This window comes from Falco naumanni, chromosome 17 (assembly GCF_017639655.2).
Source record: "Falco naumanni isolate bFalNau1 chromosome 17, bFalNau1.pat, whole genome shotgun sequence".
In the NCBI taxonomy this organism is placed as follows: domain Eukaryota; kingdom Metazoa; phylum Chordata; class Aves; order Falconiformes; family Falconidae; genus Falco; species Falco naumanni.
The window spans coordinates 2,978,762-3,000,856 of NC_054070.1; the positions used below are offsets into that span (position 1 = coordinate 2,978,762).

General features: G+C 63.3%; 1 protein-coding gene across 16 annotated transcripts in view; it reads left to right on the top strand.

Moving 5' to 3' along the window:
* PLEKHA6 (pleckstrin homology domain containing A6) overlaps window positions 1-22,095 on the top strand; it is a 48,512-nt gene that overhangs the window by 23,024 nt on the left and 3,393 nt on the right. For 6 of the 16 annotated variants that reach the window (XM_040616595.1, XM_040616585.1, XM_040616581.1 and 3 more), the window contains exons 2-24: window positions 4,883-4,963; window positions 5,132-5,447; window positions 5,577-5,649; window positions 6,187-6,287; window positions 8,600-8,775; window positions 9,009-9,497; window positions 10,003-10,513; window positions 10,961-11,047; window positions 11,852-11,905; window positions 14,069-14,149; window positions 15,686-15,754; window positions 16,191-16,271; window positions 16,507-16,656; window positions 17,084-17,179; window positions 17,594-17,705; window positions 17,862-18,001; window positions 18,725-18,874; window positions 20,220-20,346; window positions 20,474-20,583; window positions 20,851-21,033; window positions 21,186-21,350; window positions 21,607-21,740; window positions 21,881-22,023. In XM_040616595.1, the coding sequence (XP_040472529.1) occupies window positions 4,920-4,963; window positions 5,132-5,447; window positions 5,577-5,649; window positions 6,187-6,287; window positions 8,600-8,775; window positions 9,009-9,497; window positions 10,003-10,513; window positions 10,961-11,047; window positions 11,852-11,905; window positions 14,069-14,149; window positions 15,686-15,754; window positions 16,191-16,271; window positions 16,507-16,656; window positions 17,084-17,179; window positions 17,594-17,705; window positions 17,862-18,001; window positions 18,725-18,874; window positions 20,220-20,346; window positions 20,474-20,583; window positions 20,851-21,033; window positions 21,186-21,350; window positions 21,607-21,740; window positions 21,881-22,023 (3,592 nt within the window). In that variant the 5' untranslated portion in view covers window positions 4,883-4,919. Of the gene's footprint in view, window positions 1-4,882; window positions 4,964-5,131; window positions 5,448-5,576; window positions 5,650-6,186; window positions 6,288-7,632; window positions 7,656-8,599; window positions 8,776-9,008; window positions 9,498-10,002; window positions 10,514-10,960; window positions 11,048-11,851; window positions 11,906-14,068; window positions 14,150-15,685; window positions 15,755-16,190; window positions 16,272-16,506; window positions 16,657-17,083; window positions 17,180-17,593; window positions 17,706-17,861; window positions 18,002-18,724; window positions 18,875-20,219; window positions 20,347-20,473; window positions 20,584-20,850; window positions 21,034-21,185; window positions 21,351-21,606; window positions 21,741-21,880; window positions 22,024-22,095 lie in introns of those variants that run through there. The other 10 variants (XM_040616591.1, XM_040616594.1, XM_040616582.1 and 7 more) reach the window with 10 other exon arrangements.

Consider the following 22,095-nt stretch of genomic DNA (forward strand, 5'->3'; position numbering starts at 1 on the left):
GGCTGCATCCAGTCAGCCGAGCTGGGCTTCCTATCCACTTTTGGAGACGACCACCCCTGCCCCCCATACCAGCCCTCAGCAGGCTTTTTCCAGCCCTTCTGGTGCATCCCACCTTTCCCACGAGGAGGGGTCCCAATACAGCCAGCAGGAGCACGGCTGCTGGCACCTGCCAATGCTTTGCCCCACGGCGAGGCGTGCTGGGGGGCTCCCCGCACCCACTCCCCAGAGCAGGCTGCAGGCACCCCGCATGCACCAAGCCCCTGGTGTGGGCCGATGCTGGGAAATAGCTGCCTCCTGTCACCATTTCACCTGCTCCTTCCCAGCTGGGGCGGCGTTAACTCTCTCGCACCCTCAGCTGCAATTGAGAGCAGCTATAAAGCAGCCCCCCCTCCTGCCTTTCTCTGTTCTGGGTTGCACCCAGTGCTGCTCCTGCCTGTGCTGCAGGGTGATGGGGTTGGCACCCATGCAGTGTGCCAGGGAATGGGGGGGGTGGGGGTGCAGCTTGAGGACGTGCCCCAGCCATGGTTTGTGGTTTGAAAGAGCTGTGAAGCTGTGACCTTCATGGGCAGTGGAAGGAGAGCCAGGAGGGTTGTCATCCTGCTCTCAACAAACTGGAGCTGTGGGGAAGGGGAAGAAAAGCAGCACTGAGTGAGTTTTGTTCTTCAGCTACTGCATTTATTGCCGTCTCTTGCTCCTTACCTTTATAAAAAAGCCAGAGGAGGTTTAGAGAGCTTTTCTTTGATGTTTACCCCAAGGAAAAGCACTGACTCTTCTCCCCTGCAGCTCTCCCGGGAGGTCCAGGGGAGCCCCCTGCCCCTGAGCTGCTGTTTGCAGCCCTGAAGCGTGTCCACTTGATCAGCCCCAGAGGATGCCATGTCCCTGCCCACCCCCGGATACTAATGACTGTAAAATAGCCCAGCTGGTGAAGGGAAATGGTGCCTGCTCCGGGCAGAGCCAGGGCTGAACCTGGTTTGAAGGCTCCCAGAGCAGCCCCTGATCCCAACATAGCTCCCCATGCCACTGAACTGGGGTGATGGGGGTGAAACCCCAGTGTTCTGGGGGGGGACTGTGCCTCTGGTGCAGCTGTGGATGGATGCTGTGGCTTCTACCTGCTCCTCCTTTCCTGCTCCTGCCACGCTGTCCCCAAAAGGGGCTCACAGCTTTGGTTGGTGGCTCCCCTTCCTCCAGAGAGGCCACGCCACCAGGTGAGCATCGGCTTTGTCACAGGGTGGAGGGCTGGCACATGCCCCAGGGCTGTTGGGGGACCTTGGCCCCAGGGCCGTTGGGGGACCTTGACCCCTGGCTGCATCATTGCAGAGGGTGGCGGTGGTTGAGGAGCAGGTGAGCTGCTGCTGCGGGGGTGCAGGGACAGCTGGCACTGGGACAGCTGGCACTGGTGGGTTTGCCAGTGGTGTGGATGCTGGCACAAGGCTGGTGCTGCACACGGGTGTTGTGGTGAGCGGGTTTCTCTGTGTGTGTGTGTCTCGCCCCGTGGCTGGTGGCCAGCAGCGTGCCAGCAAGGAGAGCAGCGACGGCATCGCTCAGCTCCTCCATGCCCAGGGAGCAGCTCCAGCCCGGGGTGCCCTGAAGGGGTGGATTTATTTGGTTTGGGAGCGGTAATGCTGCTGCCTTGGCACATCCTCTGCCCGTGCTGGAGACGTGGTTCCCGTCCCTGGTTGCTCCCCACCATCCTCCTGGCAGGGACCACTTATGCCAGCCAAGGAGAAGCAGGAGCATCCCTGAGCCAGGCACAGGCGCTCACCCAGTTTACCCCAGGCTGACCAACAGGACAGCCCCAACTTCAGGGCACTGGTTTTTGGTTTTCAGGAGGAGCAGGTGAATGGTGCAAGGGCTGGGGGAGGCTGGGCTGAGCGCTGTAGGCTGGCTGGCCAGGCAGGCTGTGTTCCGAGGTGGTCCCGGGGTGCTGGTGGAGTGGGGACGTGGCGTGATGGAGGCCAGCTGGCTTTCTGTGCTCCGCTTCCTTCTTTGGAGGTTTCTTTGAAATGTCAGCGCTGCCTTCCCTCCCTCCCAGCGCATTATCATAGCAGCCCTGATGGATTTGCATTCGCTTTCCCAAGCGCCGTGCCCAGGCGGAGGGTGGGTCACCCCGAATCCTGCTCCCAGGGCTCCCCGCTTGTAGCCTGCTGAGGTGTGAAGGGCTCCCCAGATTTTTTGGGTGCTGAAGCCCCGGTGCTGGGTGCCTCCCGGGATCCCGTCCCCCTCCCGGCTGCAGCTGCTGGGTTGTTCGCTGGTCGATGCTCCCCGGGATTTTCTCTTGGTGTGACCTGGGGAAGGGAGAGTGGCGTGGGGAGGGGGGAACGGGGACGGTTTGGGGACAGAAGCAGGGGGAAGGGATGCAGCCAGTGAATCCAGGGCAGTGACAGAGCTCATCTCAACGCGGCTGCCTCCCGCACCATGACACCCCCCCCCCCCCCCCGCCACCTTCCGAAGCAGCAGCCCTTCACTCGCTGCTGCCCTGCCGGGCTGGGGGGGGCCTGCAGCCCCCCGTCCTGCCCCTGGTGTCCTTCGCCTGCCGCCAGCTGCTCCCCAGCTCTGCACCTGGGCTGGGGGAGGTGGCGTGTGCCGCGCTGCCCTTCGCCTCTCCTCTGCGCGGGGACGCGAGCGGGAGCCGTGTGTTCCCATCGCCCGGCTGCCGCACACCGGGGCTCCCCAACCCCGGCTGCACCGGAGCCGCCGGAGCCCACAGGAGCTCCGTCACCGCTGCCACCGGGCACGCCAATGCCATCGGAACAGGGCTGGGGGACTGGGACCTCTGGGAGAGGACAGCGAGACCCTTCGGCTGCCACCAGCATCCCCCTGCCCACGCGGGGCTGCTGCCCCCATGGCATGTGCTGTCACCTTGTAGCGTGGTGGCACGGGGCTGGCTGTGCCCACCGCTGCCATGGTGGGAGCTGGCAGCCGGCGCTGAGCTGGGAGGGCCCCTGGCATCATGCTGAAGTTTCGGGCGGACCGACGGGTGAGGTAGGACCTTGGGGTGGGCTGGTGGGAGCCGAGGGGGGCCACGGGCTGGCGGTGGTGCGGGACCCTCAGTCTGGGCAGTGGCTGCTGCATTGCAGTGCTTGGGAGGCGATGTGAACTTGGGAGTTTCTGGAGCGGGGTCAGCCGAGGGAGCTGCTGCCGGAGGGGTGGTTTAAGGAGGTTCTCTGGCTGTTCCTGGGGTCTCGCCACATCTGGGGGTGGGGGGAGGCACTGGGGTGGGTGCCAGGAGGAGCTGCGGGGGCTGCAAAGCAGGGTGTGTGTCCTGAGCTTTGTGGCAGCGTGGGGGGAGAGTCCAGCCCACCGGAACAGAAACGTGCTCCGGCGGGAGGTCGTAGGCAGGATTGGGGGGACACCCCAGCTGGCGCTCAGCCACACTGGCAGGTCTCGGTAGCCCCCACTTTCCAGGGCTGGTGCAGTCGGGGTGCTGCTCGCTTGGCATTTGCACCCTCCCTGAGCGCCAGCATCACGGGGGGGCCTGAGACCTGCCCCGGTACCACCGCTTACACCCCTCCAAAGTCACCTGCTAGGGGCAAATGGTCCGGGAGCAGCCCCAGCCCCAGGTGGCAGAAACCCCCTTTGCCGCTGTCGGAGCGTGGGCCAGGCAGGCTGTTTTCACGGATAACTCATGTCAGCCGCGGCACAGTAAAGCCCGGTGCCGGGGGGGGGGGTGGGGAGCAAGTGCTGCCCCTTGTTGCAGGGTGCATATACATTGCCCAGGTTTCTGAGGTGACCCCAAGTGAGGGGAGTGCTGGTGGAGGTGGGCAGATCCTTGGCAGGGTGCAGGGTGGGATGTGCGAGCGGGAGCAGCTCTCAGCAGGGCTTTTTTGGATAGAAAGTGGTTAATATCCCCAGAGCCTGGCTGGAGCCCAGGTTCGGGGTGAAGCGTGTGTGGATGGGATGGTCTTGGCAGCTGCGTTTTCTTGCTCAAACTTCCCCTGTTCTGCTGACACGCAGAAGTTCAGCAGCGCGCTGGGCTGTTGGCAGTGTTGGTTTTGCGGGTACCGGGGGCACCCGTGTCCTGGTGCCTGGCAGCTTTGGGAAGGAGGGATGTCACAGGGATGGGGTCCGATACAAACGTCTCAGGATGGAGCCCTGAACCTGTGGGTGCACCTCATCCTTCCCTCCTGCTGCAGCTCCAGCAGCCAGGGCCCCGGGAAGCGGCGTGCGAGGGGGTTCCCAAGCCGGAGCAGCGAGGTGCCGGGATGCCCGGCAGTACCGGCTCTGCGGGATGGAGCAGGGATACTGCAAATGCTGCCAGCCAAGCCCGGCGGGAGCCCTGCCTCGCTTCTCCGGGGAGCCCCGCATGGCCGGCAGCAGCTGCTTTGGCTGCACCCCGGTATTGTCAAAGCAGCGCCCGGGGCTGATGCTGAGCTGGGTCTGATCCAGCTGCAGCAGCTCGCGCTGGTGGGTCCTCGGCTGATGTTTGGGGTCTTCGTGGCCAGGTGACTGCTCTTAGCCTGACTCAAGGTGTTTTGGCACATGGTTCTAAAAAAGCAGCAAGCCAAAGGCAGGGATGTGACGTTGGGGACGTTACTGCAGGCACAGCCCAGGATGGGCCATTGCTGCTGCTGCTGCAGCGACTTCTGAGTGGAGTTCATGGTAATGGAAGGGATGTGGCCAGCAGAAGGAACGAGGGCTGGGCCACCAGAGACCTCAGTTTGGCTCCCAGTGAGGCAAGTGCTTTCTGGGAAACGCCAGTGAAATATGCTGAGTGGATCTGAAGCGTGGGGTTAATGGGGGCGCGGGGGAGGGCGATGCTGGGGGCAGGGTGCGGGGAGCCAGCCTCAGTGCCGGTGTGGGACAGCAAAGCACTGCTGGTGGAGCGGCAAAGGGGTTCTGGGCCTGGGGGACTCTAACCATCCCCCCACCGCTGTCTCTCCAGCCACAATGAAAGGCGGAACACGTTCCTGCACCCAGTGATGGGACAAGTTCCTGAGGACACCTCAAGGCTTGACTTGCAAAAGTAGGTTGGCTCCCAGCTCCCCTGGTTTCAGGGTCTGCGGGTGGGTTTCGATGGGGGACTGAGGTGGGCTGGGGCGTGGGGGGCCAGTGCCTGGGGTGGGAGTGCTGGGGACGGCTCCTGTGGGGTGGAGAAACGCAGATCTGCTGACTCAGCTGTCCTGTGCCACAGACCAACCTTGGACATGTCAAGCAAAGCGGGCAGCAAGCGACCAACGACCATCACCAGTGAGCCCACCAACCACACCATGGTGTCGGAGGGGCCCCCGGAGCGCCCCGGAGGCCGGGTGGGTGCCCGGAGCCGTGCGGCACGGCAGGCAGCAGTGGAGACGGGGTGTCGGGGATCCCCCCGGGGACTGAGCGGCTCCTCTCCCCCTCTGCAGGCTTCGCGCTCCTCCCGCAAGGGCATCGCCTTCGGGAAGCGCTCCAATTCCATGAAGAGGAACCCCAATGCCGCCGTGACCAAAAGCGGCTGGCTCTACAAGCAGGTACTCGAGGCTCGGCCGTGCCGGGTGACCCCTGGGACGATGCCATCCCCTTCCCAGCTGCCTGCGCTGCAGACCCCTGGCATCACCCCCTCCTGGGTGGGTGCTGCTCTCACTGCCCCTCTCTCGCAGGCCAGCTCGGGGGTGAAGCAGTGGAACAAGCGCTGGTTTGTGCTGGTGGATCGCTGCCTCTTCTACTACAAAGGTACTGCAACGTGCACCCACCCTGGGTGCCCCCCACAAGCTGGTGCCCCCCCAGCAGGACCCGGTGGCCACCAGCCAGGTGCCTCTGTGCAAACCTGAGCTGTTGACGGGCTGGCAGCAGGTTTTGCCAGCGTGGATAGAGGGGTCCGGAGGTGACAGCCCACCGGGAGCGGTGGCCGTGCACAGAGAGCATCACTTTGTGCCTTTGCGCTGGCGTTTGCTGCACCAGAGACCTGAGGGGTTAATGCCTTCCCAGGCTCCCTGGCAGCTCGCTGGGCTCAGCCCTGGCAGCGAAGCCGAGGGCGGGCATGAATAATTGAGCAGGCTGTTGTGCGAGCCCAGCCGAGCCACGCAGAGCTGCCTGCGAGCAACAGGCAGGCAGTGGTTTCCCACAGGTGGGCTGCCTGCCTGCCCCCCGCCCCCCCCCCCGGGCAGGAGCGATGGGACCGTGGCCCTGCAGCAGCTCGTGGGTCTCTGCTGAGGGGGAGCTGGGGCTCCCAGCCCCTCCCTGAGTGTAACCCCCGTGTTTGCCCACCAGATGAGAAGGAGGAGAGCATCCTGGGCAGCATCCCCCTCCTCAGCTTCCGCGTGGCAGCGGTGCAGCCCTCTGACAACATCAGCAGGAAGCACACGTTCAAGGTCAGTGCGTGGCTTGGAGGGGACAGAGCACTGGGACAGCACTGGGGTGGCGGTGATGCTCGCGGGGTCCCCGCTGCTCCCTTGTCTTGCTTTCCTGGTGATGGGGCGTGAAGCAAGCTGGGGAGAGGGGTGACTGCAGTAACCCCCTGGGGATACCCTGCGCTATGCAGATGTGCCTTCTGCTGGGGAAACTGAGGCACGTGTGGGGCAAAGCAGCATCTCCAAGGTCATCACCACCCCAGGCCTGAGCTGCTCCTGGGCTCAGCCCCTTGGGGTGCACTACTATCCCCCACCCTGGGGAGCTGCTGGCTGCAGCCCCCTCCCTGCCCTGCTTTTCCCTCCGCATTGCTGCTCCTGGCCAGCCTGGCCCTGCAGCGCTCCTGGAGCCAGATGTAGAGAGATGTCCCCAGCTCCAATTTTTTTGTAGCCTGCTTTGACTGGTGTGCGAAGGCAAATGTAATTGCAAGGGCGTAGCCTGTAGTGAGTCGCTGCCCGTCAGCCTGCGCTGCCGTGGGTGATGGAGAGGAGCGAGAGGCGGCGGGTGGCTGCTGCAGCCAGGGCTCTCCTGCGCCTGTCCCTGGCAGCAGACCTTGGCTCTCCCTCGCTCAGAGCAGGGTCTGAGCTTCCCTGGCACCTCACGGCGCTTGTCAGCGTCACCGTGCACCTCCACCGGCACAACCACTCGTGCTCCCCACAGTTGTGGATCGTTAGCGCTGGCTTGCTGGTGCACCCATGCGCAGGCTGCCTGGCACTCGTGTACTTGTGCAAAAACCCAGCGTGCACCTTCCTGCTGGTGAGCACGGCAGGAGCTGGTGCCTGGGCTCCCCACAGGGCGCTGCGGAGGAGGTTTTCCAATCCAAGGGATGGATTTTTGCAGCTGGGTCACCCTTAAAGCTGCATTTAAGCTGCAGCTGAGCATGGTTTAGGGCAGAGCATTGGCAAGCAGCAGTGGTGGCCAGGAGCCGTGCGTGGGCTCTCCCACGTGCCCGTGCTGACGCTGGCAGCCGGCGAGGTGTCTCTGCCTGCAGCTTCCACAGAGAAGTGACCTGGAGTTGTCAAAAATCTCTCTCGGCTCATGGCACTGGTGGGGAAAGAGCCTTGCAAAGCTGCTGCCCACGAACCGAGCTCTGCGGGCGCTTGCCAGCCTTTCCATCTGCACGCGAGGGTTTGGGGGGACAGTTTTGTTCAGAGAAGGGTAGAGAGGGTATGGACAGCCAGGAGGGGTCTGTGCCACAGTGCCCATGCTCCCGCCACGCTACGGCTTGACCCTGTGTCTGTTTCCTCCTCCTCTCTCCGCGGGCGAGGATCCCCGGACAGGAGGTCTCTCTTCGTGCCCACCTACCACGCCAGAACCCAGGCACCACCTAGGTAGTACCTTCTTGTCTTTCTGATGCATGCAGAAGGGTGAGGGGCCCACAGGCTTGCCGGCATGCTCTGCTCACCCTGCTCGCGCTAAATCAGGGGACGAAGCGGTTTGCTTTGATCTTTTGCTGCAGAACTTTTGGAGGCAGGAGTGCATGGGGGTCACAGGAGGTAACCCCGCAGCTGGGCACAGTGGCTGCATGCTCTGGGGAAGGAGAAGATGAAAAACCCAAAGGAGGGTTTTAATCAGACCCCCAATTTTTTTTTTGTTGTTGTTTGGTTGGTTTTTTTAAGAGATTGAGCTGTGAAAATCTTTCAGGGGAAAACCCTCCTGCTTTCTCCCTTTTCTTCCTCCTCACTTCCTCCTGTCCCTTTCCACGGAGGGGGAAGGTGGAAGCTTCAAAAAAAGCCCTAAAACAGCCAGACCTGCCTTCCAGCACTTTTCAAGTGCAGAGTGGGCACTGACACCTTGGATCATAATTTTCCCCCAAAAATGTTGTCTGGGCCAAGAAGCCACCTTCCCCCTAACCCTGCATGAACGTCGATGCTCCATCCAGCGCTGCCGCTCTCGCTGGGATGTGGACCCTTCGCCAGCCCCATGGGGACTCACTCGATGCTGGGGTGCAGCAGCCTCTGCGCTGGGGTACCGCTCCTCAGGTGCATGGCCCTGGGGGTGGGGGGGCAGGTCCTGAGCATCGCTGGAGGCAACCATGGGGGACTCGGGGCCCCAGGGGGACCCCCTGCAGGGGGACGAGGCTGGCGCTGGCTCTGCAGAGCCTTCCTCCTGCTCAGAGCTGCTGAGGAGGATGCACGTGGCTGCGAGGCTTGGGCAGGGAGGGAGGGAGGACCGCGTCTGGCTTCTCCTGCAGCGGCAGGACCTCGTGCCGGGGTGGAAATGGAGCTCTCACCCTCCTGTCTTTCTCTCTCCCCACTTCTCTGCCTCCCTGCAGGTGACGGTGTGCTGGGTGGAGGAGATGCCGGCCAGTAACCAGCAGTCCCTGTCTCCCCAGGCCGAGCACGCTGGCATCCGGACCTACTTCTTCAGCGCCGAGAACACGGAGGAGCAGGAGTCCTGGATCCAAGCCATGGGCGAAGCCGCCCGGGTGCAGATCCCCCCAACCCAGAGGTCAGCGCCCACCATCTCCCCGTGCCATCCCCTCTCCCCTGGTCTCTGGAGATGGCGCAGAGGGGCTGTGCGCCATGGCTGGGGACCTTCTGGGAGTGTGAGGGTCCCTCTGGAGAGCAGAGCTGGGGGAGCATTGGCCCCCCAAGGCTGAGGGAGGCACAGGACACTGCTGACCCCCCCCCAGGGGCACTGCAAAGGGAAGGTAACGCTCTCTCCTGTCTTGGCACCCCCAGGCACGAGAAGCCAGACTCTGAAAACATTCCCCCCAGCAAACACCACCACCACCACTGCAACGCCGCCCACCGCGAGCACCCCAAAGCTGACCCTGATGCCAAGACCCGGGGGGAAGGCGATGGCCGTGGCTCTGAGAAGATTGAGAGGAAGCCAGAGAGGACGGAGAGCAAGAAGGAGCCCTTGGCCAAAGCCAACGGCATCACCGGGCAGGAGATGCCCTCGGAGCCCGGCAGTCCTTACCCTGAGGCACCGCGGGTACCGGCGAGCGTGGAGCGGCCACCCCAGCCCAACGGCTGGCCGTACTCATCGCCCAGCCGCCCCAGCAGCACCGCATACCCCGCACCCGATGGGGAGAGCGTGGCCCACCGCCGGGGCTTTACCCCCCGCACCAACCCCGAGAAGATCGCCCAGCGCAAGAGCTCGATGACGCAGCTGCAGCAGTGGGTGAACTCGCGCCGGGGGGCTGTGCCCCCCGAGGAGCTGCGGAGGTGAGGGCTGCGGTGGGCTGGCTGGGGACAGAAGGGGGTCCTGCCCCCAGGTGATGTTCTGGGAATGTTTTTCCCCTTCCCATCTGCTTTCTCACTTCCTGGGGTCAGAAAAAGTCCTTTCTGGGATGTCCCCATGTACCAGCTCTAAGCCACATGTAGGACACCCTGGAAAGCCCAACAGGGTGGGTTTTGGAGGGGAGACCACCACGGTGTGCCTGGGAGGAGGGATGCCAGGAGGGGAGGAAGACCACCACGGAGTGCCTGGGAGGAGGGATGCCGGGAGGGGAGACCACCACGGGGTGCCTGCGAGGAGGGATGCCGGGAGGGGAGACCACCACGGGGTGCCTGCGAGGAGGGATACCAGCCACCCAGCTTTCCCAATGCTGATGCTGGAGCTGGCTGCTCTAAGGCTGTCCTTGCCCACCAGGACCCCTGGCTGTGGGGCAAGGGGCTGGGCACCTCCTGGCCTCCAGCCTGGCTCTCACAGCTCTCTCCCCTCCTCCAGCCCCACCAGGTTTTACCCCGTGTCTCGCCGGGTGCCCGACTACTATTCCCCCTACTCGCCCCAGTACCCCGAGGACTACCAGTACTACCCTCCCGGGGTGCGCCCCGACAGCATCTGCTCCATGCCCGCCTACGAGCGGGTGAGCCCCCCCTGGGCGCTGGAGGACAAGCGGCACTCCTTCCGCAACGGGGGCACCTACCAGCTCCGCGAGTGGAAGGAACACCCTGGTTTTGGCCGGCAAGATGTTCCGCTCTGGCTACCCGCTCCTGGGAGGCAACCAGCCTACTTGGATGAGGTGGATGCAGCCTCGGGCTCTCTACGACGGATGTCGCTGCAGCCCCGCTCCCGCTCCGTGCCCCGCTCGCCCAGCCAGGGCTCCTACAGCCGGGCACGGGTGTACTCCCCTGTCCGCTCACCCAGCGCCCGCTTCGAGCGGCTGCCACCCCGGGGAGAGGAGATTTACGCTGACCCTGCCACCTTCATGATGAGGCGATCCATCAGTTCTCCAAAGGTAAATGCCTGTTGGCGCTTGGGGTGCACAGGATTGGAGGGGGACCCTTGCTGGAGATGTCGGGGATGCTGCAGCACAGCTTGTCACCTCTGTGTGCGCAGCCTGGCTTCAAAATGCCACCAAGTCCGTGGCTTGCAGCATCTGATGGCTTTAGGTCCCCCCCTGCCATCCTGCAAAGCTGACCAGATTGTGGTGGTTCCCTCCTGGCTGCTCCTGTGTTGCTGTGGGGCAGGAGGGGATGGGATGGGATGCCCAGGGCCACCATCAGTGATGTGCTCCCAAGCAGGGAGCCCTGGTGTCCCTGTCTCGCTGCTGTGTGCCCCAAAGCCGGGCCTGACCCTGCTGCAGGAGTGGGTTCTGGCCCTGCCTGCACTTTCTGGCCTGTCCCACCCCTCTCACGTGTCTCTGGTTTTGGGGGGTGGGGTGGGGTGTCTCCTTTCTTCTCAGTATGATTATCTGGGCGACAGACGACCCGTTCCTGCAGGAATGTATCCGTACCACTACCCGGCATCCCCCACCATCCATGACAAAATGGTACGTATGCTGCTGGTGTCGGGGGGAGCCCTGGCAAACCGGGGTGCACGCAGCCCCCCGGGGAGGTGGGCAGCGCGGGGGCTCCTTGCTCAGGTGGCTGAGGAGGAACCGCTCTGCTCCAGGGGCAGCTTTGTGGGTCAGAGCTGGGGCTGCTCTGGGGCAGATCAAGACCATGGGTCCTTTTACTGGTGTTTCTGGTCCCCCCTGGCCATACCCTGTGGAGATCCTTGTGGAAAGGCCCCCAGTCCCTGTCCTGAAACCCCCAGGTCGTGGGGGTACCCTTGGACCCCCGTATGCCCTGCGATGCTGGGCTGGGCTTGTCACCCCCAGGGTGGTCCCTGGCTGAGGCTGGCGTGCACCCTGCACCTCTCCCCCTCTTGCTTCCTCACTTCTGGCTAGAGCTGCTGCTTTTTCCTGCGTTGTGTTTCCCCTCACAGCGCTGAGGGGTTGGAGCCGGCGGGCTGAGACCGGCAGGTCCCCCCGGCAGAGCAACAATCCTGAAACCATGGGGCAGGACCGGCCGTTGGAGGAGGGAGAAGCACGAGTTACCATAAGCTACCCATGCTGCCATCCATCCTCACTAGCCGCAGGCGCAGGGAGAGGGCCCTGCCTCTTCCGAGGCACCGGTAGCCAGGAGGGAGAGCCGGGAGGAGAGCGTGTCTCCCGGCTCCGTGCCACGGAGGTGCCTTGCTTCCCCGGCCGAGAGGTCTTTGCATTTCCGTAGCCTTCACCTAACTGCTTTGCTTCTTCTTTTATATGTTTTGTGTGTTCGTTTCTTGCCGCATGCCTGCTGGCTCCTGGTAGGATGAACTTTTAGACCTTCAGTTGCAAAGAAACCTAGAGTATTTGGACCAGCAGGTAGGCAGAGCTGGCTGCAAGCCTCACGCTGCTTACGTCCCCGTGTGCCCTGTCCCCAGCGGCATCGCCTTCCCTCCCAGCGCAGCATCTCTTCCCCTAACATCCATCCTCACACTTCTTGGCATTAAAGCAGCACGAGTTGTCCTTGGTTTGCTTCTTCCATCCTCCCCGTCTGTAGGGTTGCTCATTGCTTGGCAGAAAATCCCCCTTGCAGTGCCTTTTGTGTGGTGTGCTGGAGCCGGTGGGGGTCACTGGGGCAGCCCCCCACATGCCCAGGGCTGCAGGGAGCTGCCCCCGGGGTGCAGGGGAGGCAGCCGGCTCTGAAGCCCTCCCCAGGCCGGTCTGCACCATGCTGGCCCGGGGCGGTGCAGGACACCGGTGCGTGGTGCCAGCGTGGCCGTGCTGGATGGTGTGTCGGCACACGCAGCAGTGCTCCAGCATCGGTGCGAGCTGGGCTGCTGCAGCTGTCCCAGGGCTGGTGCCCCCTACGCAGGGGGTGGCCGGGGGGGAGCTGGATGGGTGCGAGGTGGTTTCGGTGACGTGCTGGCCCTGCTCTCCTCCTCAAAGGTGACGGGCTTGATGCAGGGTGGGCGTGAGGCACCTGCCGGCACCGATACCAAAGCAGCAGCTCTCAGGTTTTTGCATGCCAGATGGTGTTTGGAGGAAAGCTGTGAAGTGACTTCATCCCAGGAGTGGGGTGGGGGCAATCCGGCTGGGAGAGACCCCCAGGACAGGGAACAGCAGGGACCAGCTGAAGTCAAAGCCAGGGACGGGATCTGTCGGCCGGTGCTGCAGCCAGGCGCGTACCCGCAAAAGCCAGGCTTGCACTAAGGGAGCTTCTCCAGAGACAATCTCATTAGTCTGCAAATCTCCATCGGTGCAGTAATCGCCAAGATCTGTGTCTGCCTTGGAGCAGAGCCAAGGATAGGCAGGAGCACTCGCTGCAATAAAAGCTCTCTGGATTATTTCACAGCCATCGGCAGCAATGCAGGCTCTCCGAGGCTCTTTAAAACTCCCGAAAAAAAGCCTTTGCATCCCCTCCTCCTCTCCTGCTGACCTCTGGAGAAACTAATTCAAAGTGATGCTGTCAAGTCTCTCTTTTTCAAACAGCTTGCTGCTTTATTTTCTCTCTCCTGGCTTGTCCGGTCATGGGGACGGCTCCATCGGCTGCACGTCACCTTGCTGACCTGCACCCAGTCAGGGTTTGGTCCCTGGTTTGTGCTTAAACTGCCATCACCCCTTGGACCTTGAGGGTCCTGGGTGTGAGGGGCTTCCCTTGCATCATCTGCTGTGGGCTCCTGCAGTGTTCCTGCAGGCAGAGGCAGCGGTGAAGCTCCAGTGCCGCCGATGGGTCCCCGTGGCCACTGTTGGCTGCGCGGTGCCGCAGCAGCGCACCAAGGGCAGCAGACCCCTCTGGGTGGTGGGGATGTGATCGGACACCAGGGTTGGGGTCTGTCCCGCTCCCCTGGTGGGCTGGGCACAGTTCAGGGCAGCGCTGCAGGCCAGCTGCAGCTCTGGGAGGTACGGGCATGCCCAATGCCATCACCTCCTTGCAGCACAGCCACAATATGCTGTCCCCGCAGGAGCACCCTGTTCCCACCCAGCTGCTCAAGGCTGGTCGACTGGAGAGGGGACGCTGCTGTCCCCGCTGCCAGGCTTCAGTCACCGTCCCCTGCGCCTGGAGCTCGTTTGTGCCTTGAGTGGGGCCGTGCCAGCCCCGGCTCTGTGCCAGGGCAGGACACCGAGCCATCTGTCAGTGAGGGGCAGGACCCGTCTGTCTGTCTGCTGGGACCACACTGTGCGCTGCAGCCATGGGCGTCTCTGTGCAAGCTTGTGTCTGTGTGTGCACTTTGCTGCCGCCCAGCTTGGAGCTGGCTCGGTTTTATCTGTGTTTTCCCCTCAACAAAGTTTTCAGGGCATGCAACCAGCCCAGGATACTCTTGAGTATGTAAAATGGAGCAGCAGCAGCCTGGGGCAGCCGTCCCCACGTGGCTCAAGCCCCTGGGACATCTCTTGGAGGTGGCATCTTGCAGCCGGATGCCCTGAGGGCTCCTGGACTGAGCCGCCTCGCCGCTCAGACAGCACCCCAGCACCCAGCACCACCGCAGCATCACGGAGCGCATCTCTGCTGACCTCTGAACTTTCCTTCCCTGTCTGCCACAGATGAGCGAGAGCGAAACCCTGATCAGTATGGTGAACAGGATGGTGGAGACCTCCTCCCCTAGGGCTCAGCTCTACATGCAAGTAAGCCTCTGGCCGCCGGGCCGTGCATGGCTCGTGCATGGCAGCCACGCCAGCCGCCCCGCACTCCATCCCTGAGGTCACCTCCTGCCATTTCCACTCATGCAGACTCCAACATCCATGCGGCTCCAGCACATCATGCTCTTGGGGACCTGCTAGTCCATCACAGGCTTTGCTAATCCATCCATGAGCCACTAAAACCCAGTAAATCCTTGTGCTGAGAGCACAAGGTGAGGATGCAGCAGTCCTGAACTCTCATGCTCGTTTGGGCTGGACTCGGGTGCTTTGCTCACCCTTCATTTGCCATCACGTTGGTGAGGGAAGGAGAAGGTGTGAGATGACGCAGAGACAGGGAATCCAGCCCAAGGCTCGTAAACCAAAGCATTAACTCCTGACCAAGGAGGGGAAACAGCCTCTTATCCCCTGAGGCTCTGGCCCATTTGTTTCCTCCACCAGAGAGGGCTGCAAAAGCATTGGGATGTCCCTCCTGATGTTCGATGTTTGGCTGCAGCTCAAAGCGCAGGCGGGTCCCGTCGCCTGGGAACGTGTCCCTGGATTGCTGCAACCTGCAGCCCATCATGCTGCCAGCCCTGGGCAGAGGGGTCGTGGGGCCCCACTGTGCAGCCCAGGGCATCTCCTTGGCTGTGCGAGTGTGCAGCAGCCAGGCAGTCGCTGGGGGTCTCCGATGAAAGGAAGGTGCCTGTTTCCATCTGCTGTGTGCAGGGAGCAGGGACATGCTGGAGGGTGAAGCTGGAGCTGCTGAGATGCTCTCGCTGGTGGAGCTCCCTGCCCAGCGGCAGCAGCATCCCCATCCGCCAGGCTCTGCCTCCAGCCGTGCTGGGCATTTCCCAGGTTCAGGTCTCTTTGCATTTTCCTATGGTTTTAAATGGCTCTGAAGTAGCATCTTGCTTTCTAGTAATAATGATCCCCTTCTTCCTATCTTGTGCCTTTCATCTTGAGATCTTGGAGGCATTTAATTGTTGAGGTCCCATTAGTAATTTAGATTTCCAGGAAAGGAAAATGACTCACAGAGAAGCCGGATGGTAAACAGGCTCTTATGCAGCAGCTGATTTATAGGTGTTTCCACTCTGCTAAGTGGGATTACAGCGTAATCTTTCTGCCTTTGTTTCCCTGCCTGTGAAATGGTGGCAGTTACACACTAGGCAGTTAATGATTCATGAGGCATCTCTTTAACTCGGCTCTTGGCATCCTGTAGTGAGGTTGTCTCCAGCTAATTCCCGTGGCTTGCCCACCCGATGGGCGGTGGGGCTGGGAACGGGGAGGGAGGTTGTGCCTTCATCCGAGCCACCGGGCAGAGCCAGGGCGAGAGCTCCAGCACCGACATCCCATGCTGCCTGCAGCGCTCGCTGCCTCCCGACCGACGCCGGTGCCGTGCCGGCTGTGGGGAGCACATGCCGCCCCCGGAGATGTGGCTCTCGCCCCTCTCCCCGCTCACGGGGATGGGGGAGAGGGGCTGGGACCTGCCTCACCTTTCCCAGGGGCTCCCGGAGCTGGGCTCACCCCAGGCTCTGCTTGCAGGTGACACCCTTCCCGGAGGCCTACAGGGAGACACTGCATGCCTACAAGATAAGCGAGCAAGACACCGATGTAAGAGCAAATGTCCGTCCTGCGTGTCCCCTCTCTGCCCCGTGCTTTTGCCCCCGTCCCCTGCAAAAGATCTGCTCTCCCTATAGAGCTGTGCCAAGTGCTCCTGCACAGCCCGGGTGGGAGCTGGTGCTGTCCCCGGTGTGGTGTGTGCTGCCTGGGGACTAAATCCTCCATGGAGCTTAGCTGCTTGGTCTTGTCCCGTGTCCAGATTTGACCCGTGTCACCCTGGCCAGGGCTCAAGTCCCTGCAATGAGAGCAGGAGGCTGGAAACCCTCCCCAGGACCAGGCGTTGTCCCATCAATCCAGCCCTGTGGGCCATGTCCTGGCTGCATCCCGTCTCTCGTGGCTGAGCACGGAGCTGTTGGCACGGGTGCAGCCCACACACCGCCTTGCTGGGCTCTCATCCTCTCCCTTTCTCTTTCCCTCCCGGGCACAGAAGCTGCTGGGGAAGCTCTGTGAGCAGAACAAGGTGCTACGGGAGCAGGAGAGGCTGGTGCAGCAGCTCCGAGCAGAGAAGGTACGTGCTGGGCAGCTCAAGCGACAGTCTGGGGTGAGCCGTGCTGCACGGTCCCAGGCAGCAACTGCTTTGCAAGGAAGCAACGTGTCCTGCTCTCCTGGGGACAGCTCAGTGGGGCTGGGGGCGATGCCCTGGCCCTGCCACAGTCCCAGGACTCCCCACGTGTTAATGGCCTGTTAAGGAGAGGAACTGTAGCTCCTGCACCAGCCAGGCTCTCACGGCTGCATCCCCCTAGGAGAGCCTGGAGAGTGCCCTGATGGGGACGCACCAGGAGCTGGAGATGTTTGGGAGCCAGCCTGCCTACCCAGAGAAGCTGCTGCACAAGAAGGAATCGCTCCAGAACCAGCTCATCAATATCCGTGTGGAGCTGTCGCAGGCCAGCACGGTAACGGGCTCCCTGTCCGCTGCAGTCCCTGGCTGTGGGTCTCTCCCCTGCCTGGTCCCTTTTCTCCCTTCCTGTAAAAAAACAGGCAGGGAAATCCCCTTGGCTGGCTGGGGACCTAGACAAGTCCCTCAGTGGGGACAAAGCGAATTAACCCTTGTGGTGAGCTGGCACACATGCCCCGAGCCATCTCGGCTCCTGCTTCCATCCCTGCTGTGCCAGGGTGCTGTCAGCACCCGGCGTTCCCATGGGCACAGCAGAGCTGGGACCCCCTTGCTGCCACCCCCTCCTCAGCTTGGGGACGTTGTGCTGGGTGCAGCATCCTCCTGCTTTCCCGGGTGCTCCCACACTGTCCTGGCCAGGGCTGCTGCTAGTTGGGGGAGAAACCTGCCAAAGACCCCCCCTAACCCACCTACCTGTGCCCCCCAAGGCCTTGGCAAATAGCACTGCTGAGTACGAGAGCCTGGAAAGTGAGGTGTCCACCCTGCACGACGACCTCTGGGAGCAGCTGAACCTGGACATCCAGGTGAGCAGGACCCCACCGGCACCAGGGTCCCTCCACTGATGGTGGAAGCCCCCTGGTTCCTTCAGCCCTCTGCTCCCCCCGAGGAGCCGGTTTGCAAGTGGCTGCTCCATGCTCAGCCCTTGGTGTCCTGCTTTGGTCATGGGCAAGGACAGAGGGGCTGAGGAACCTGGGCACCATCGAGGGGCTGCAGCCCAGCGCTCTCTGTGCTGCTGAGGCTCCGTCAGCTCCCCCCAGCCCATGGCGGGTACCCAGAGAGTGGAACCGTGGTTCCTGGCAGGCTGCGAGTCATGGGCATGACAGCTGAGAGCCCCCCAGGCTGTGTCTGCCTCAGCTGAGCACCCCCGGATCCCTCGGCTCGGCGTGGGGCTGACAGCGGCGGGAGCTGCTCTGACCGCTGCCTCTTCTCCCCTCCAGAACGAAATGCTCAACCGGCAGATCCAGAAGGAGATCTGGCGGATCCAGGACGTGATGGAGGGGCTGAGGAAGAACAACCCATCCCGCGGCACGGACACTGCCAAGCACAGAGGTGAGCGGGGTCCGTCCCTGCCCTTGCACAGCACAAACCCCAACGTGCCGTGGCTTGGGACATCCCCGGTGCCTGTGCTGCCACCAGGCAGACGGCAGCGCCAGCTCGGGAGGTGGAGGTGTTGATGCACGTGCTTATTTCTGCTTTTCTCCACAGTGGCCATTGGCCCCTCGGGGACGTACAGCTCCAACAGCCCTGCCAGCCCCCTGAGCTCAGCCAGCCTCACCAGCCCCCTCAGCCCCTTCTCCCTCGTCTCCGGCTCCCAGGGCTCACCCACCAAGCCAGGACCCAGCGAGGTGAGTGAGCCAGGGTGTCCCTAGGGAGCCTTTTGCCACCCGTGGATCCCCAGCCTGGCTCGCTAGCTGGCCCGAGCCCTTGCTCTTGGTGGATGGGTGGCCACCAGGCATGGAACGTGGCTGCGTTTCCTAGTGGGTTTGCCTGGGGACACAGTTTTGGCCACATCCATGGGCTACGTGTCCCTCAGTGACATCAGGGTCCACGGTCCTTGCAGGGGATGCGGCTGGGCTTTGCAGCCTTTGGGCTCCTGCATCAAGCAGCCCTGAAGGCTGAGAGCTGCTCAGCTCCAGCCTTTGGCTTCAGGACCGGCTCCTGCTGCCACCTCAGCCCCCTCTCGCTGCCCTTGCTGGTCTCACCTTCATCCACTTGGAGTTTAGGGTGGAATCTGGGGACTCCCCCACCCCACCTGGCTGCACAGAGGTGATGGCAATGTCTCCTGGGGGCTGCCAGCCCCAAGCTCGGGAGCCCCTGAGCCCTGCCTGGCCTCGCTGCCCTGGGGACGTGCAGCAGCAAGGGCAGCGCAGGAGGTGGGGAGCACTGTCCCCCTCTGCATGGGGACATGGAGACCACGGAGCCCTGGGGAGTGGCAGCTGGCTGCTCTTCCTCCTCCCTTCCTTGGCTCGACGCTTCCACTGTGTGTGTCTCGATCTTTTTCTAACTCTCTCTTCCTTCCCGGCTCTCAGTGTCTCTGCTCTCACGCCTCACGCTCCTCTCCACCCCAGGAACCAGGCCCGCCTCGACCTCCCCTCCCCAAGTCCTACGTACCCCTGGAGTCTCCTCCGACTGTTCCTCCGCTCCCCAGCGAGAGCCGCCTCTGGCCGTACCCCACCTCCCCTTCCTGGCAGCAAGGCGGCGAGGTGAAGAGGGGACAGGTACCGAAACCTCTCTAGAGCAGCCCTGCAGCGGCCGCCCCGTCCTCTTCCTCCCCGAAACCTCAGCTGGCGGGGGCTGGGATGAGGCAGGCGATGGGGCTGCCCACCCTCTGCCCTGGCAGTGGGGACAGGGACAGCGTGGAGGTGGCACTTAGCTAGCCAGGCAGCAGGTGGCTGTACCTGCCCTCTTCAAGGGGAGCAATAGGCAGTGTGCCCCCAGCAGCCTCATCATGGCCCTCCTGTCCCCACCAGGTCCCCTGCACCCACATGCAGCACCCGCTGCGCTGGCTCAGGACAGGGGCTGGCTCCTCCTGGGCAGCCCCCGAAGCTGCTGTGGTCCCCAGCATCGGCCCCTCTGCTTTCCTCTGCCCTCACCTCTCTTGCTGTCCTTCTGCAGCACCGCTCCCCACTGTGTACTACTGGCAAGCTCTGTCAGTGGGGGTGACCCCCCGGCTCCTGCCCACCCCGGGGCAAACCTGGATTTGGGAATTCTTGGTCATGCCTTGGCCATGGTCCCACCAGGGGAAGGGGCCCAGGTTTGGACACCAGGAGACACAAGTGTCCTTGCAGCCAGGGGGTCAGGATGTGTGCACGTGGGGGCTGGCACTGCAAAGCTGTGGCCGTGCTGAGCTGGGAAGGGCTACGGACCCCACAAGTGGCACCTCCGGCAGCCGTGCAGCTGTGAGGTGGCACAGTCGTGGTTGCGTGCTGACCCACAGGGTGTAAAGGGGTGTCAGGATGCATCGTGTCCCTGCAGAGCAACAGGGTGGTTCAGGGGGGCACGCTGGGCTCCTCGCCCTGTTGCCATACCTCTCCATCACACCAGCACCGGTGCCCAGGCTCTGGGCAGGCAAGAGGGGAAGGACCCCAAAATGTCCCGTTGGTCACTCTCTGCTGCTGCATTGGGGACTGTCCCGGGTTCTGCCCCTGTGGGATCCTGTCCCCTCCCATGGGCATGGGATGTTGCTGGAGCTCAGCACAGAACCAGGGTGTCCCTGTCCTGGAGCTCCTGGGTGCCACCTCTGAGCCGTGGTGGGCTTGTCACCCCTGCAGGAAGCCTTTCCCATGCGGGAGCCCGTCCTAGGGGGACAGTGATCGCTGCCCAGCCCTGACAGCCAGGGCGTAGCAGGAACGAGAGCTGCAGAGCCCTGTCAGCCCCTCTCCACGCACGTTTGGGGTGCACTGGTACCATCTGGCTGGCGTCTGTGTGTCCATCTGCTCCCCGGAGTGTGTCTGTGGGCTGTATGTCACCCTGTGGCTGTGGAGAGCAGCGGGTCTGTCCCCAGGCAGAGCACGGTCCCCAGGCAGGAGAGGGGCTCACGGGGGACCTGCTTCCCTCCTGCAGCCCAAGCCAAGCTTCGAGCAGAGCAAGAAAGAGGCGCAGCGAGCAGCCCCCAGCGGCCCCCCAGCTGAGGGGCTCCCGCAGAGCCGGCAGGAGCAGGAGGGGGAGAAGCAAGCGGCTCTCAACAAGGGTACGGCACTGGGTCAGTGGGTCCCGCTCAGCGAGCTCCCCGTGCCGGCTGGGTACCCAGAATCTTGCTGGGACCCTGCCCTTGGTCCCCGGGGGGGTTCAGCCTGACATTATGGTTTGCTCCACAGTAGGCATCGTCCCCCCCAGGACCAAGTCTCCGGCAGAGGAGGAGGTGGCGCGCACAGCCGGCGTGCCGAGGAGGAGCATCGGCGGCATGGCCAACGGGCTGAGCTCCCGGGTAGGGCTCGCCTTGAGGGGCTGGGGGCCGGGGTGGTGGGGCTGGGCTAGCAAAGCGGGGCTGTATTGCAGCCTGCGGTGAGGAGCCTGTGGCTACGTGGCTCCACATCTCACCATCCACCTCCTTGAGACCCTCTGGGCTATTTGGGCATCTCCCCCCCCCCATCCCGAGAGCAGGCTGAATGCAGCAGCCCCTTGCAGAGGGGCGGCTGGGGTCCGACCCTGCTGCAGGCAGGGGTGCATGACCGTGGGGCTGGGGTCTCCCCAGGAGAGACCAAAGAGTGCCGTGTTTGCCAACGAAACGAAGGTGAAGATGAGCGTGGAGGAGCAGATCGACCGCATGAAGCGCCACCAGAGTGGCTCGATGAAGGAGAAGCGGCGCAGCCTGCAGCTCCCCAGCAGCCAGCAGCCTGACACCCCCGGCACGAAGGCACCCGCCTCCTACAAGGTGGTGAGTCCCTGCACCGGCCGTGGGACTGGGGCAAACTGGTCTTTGCTTTGCAGAGTGCTCGAGGTCCCTGACAGAGCAGAGGGGACACTGGGGGCTGGGGCGGGGGACTGTGCCATGCCAAGGGGGCTCAGGGGAGCTGGGGTCCCCCGCAGGTGCGCCGGCACCGTAGCATCCATGAGGTGGACATCTCCGACCTGGAGGCAGCGCTACGCTCTGATGACCCCGGCAAGGTCTACGAGACACCCCAGGAGGAGATCGCCCGGCTGCGCAAGATGGAGCTGGAGCCGCAGCACTACGACGTGGACATTAACAAGGAGGTGAGGACAGGCTGTCCTGGAGCAGCTGGCAGCTTGGGGACGGGGCATCCCTCCCTCCACACCCTGCACTGGGGGGGGGTCAATCCATCCTTCTGCATCGGTTAGAGTCCTGAAGCCGCTGGCCATGCCCGGCCAGGGGCTGCCCTTACCCAGGCGGGTGCTGGGAGCTGTGGGAGTGAGTGGGACAAGTGGGTGCTGGGGTGGGGGTGGGTCCTCTGTGGCCAGCACACAGCTCAGCCCTCGCTGCTGCACCCAGCTCTCCACGCCGGACAAAGTCCTCATCCCTGAGCGGTACATTGAACTGGAGCCTGATACGCCACTCAGCCCCGAGGAGATGAAGGAGAAGCAGAAGAAGGTGGAAAGGATCAAGACCCTTATTGCCAAATCCAGGTGAGGCTGCTGTGCCCATGCCCAGACGGGCCATCCCGGGGTGCACCCCACCACCCACCTGCACCCCTTCCCCGGCCATCTCCGCGGGGTCTGGCCCGCTGCGGCTGGGCACAGGTGGTGATGTCGGGTGTTCTGCGCAGCCTGCAGAACGTCATCCCCCTGGGCGAGGGGGAGGTGGATGCCCCCCAGGACCCCGAGACCCAGCTGCAGGAGCAGGAGAAGAGGATAGAGATCTCATGTGCTCTGGCTGCCGAGGCCTCGCGCCGGGGCCGCATGCTCTCGGGTAAGGCACGGGGGGGCACAGAGGGTCGGAGCCTGCCAGCCCCGCGGAGAGCAGACCGCAGGTAGCATTACG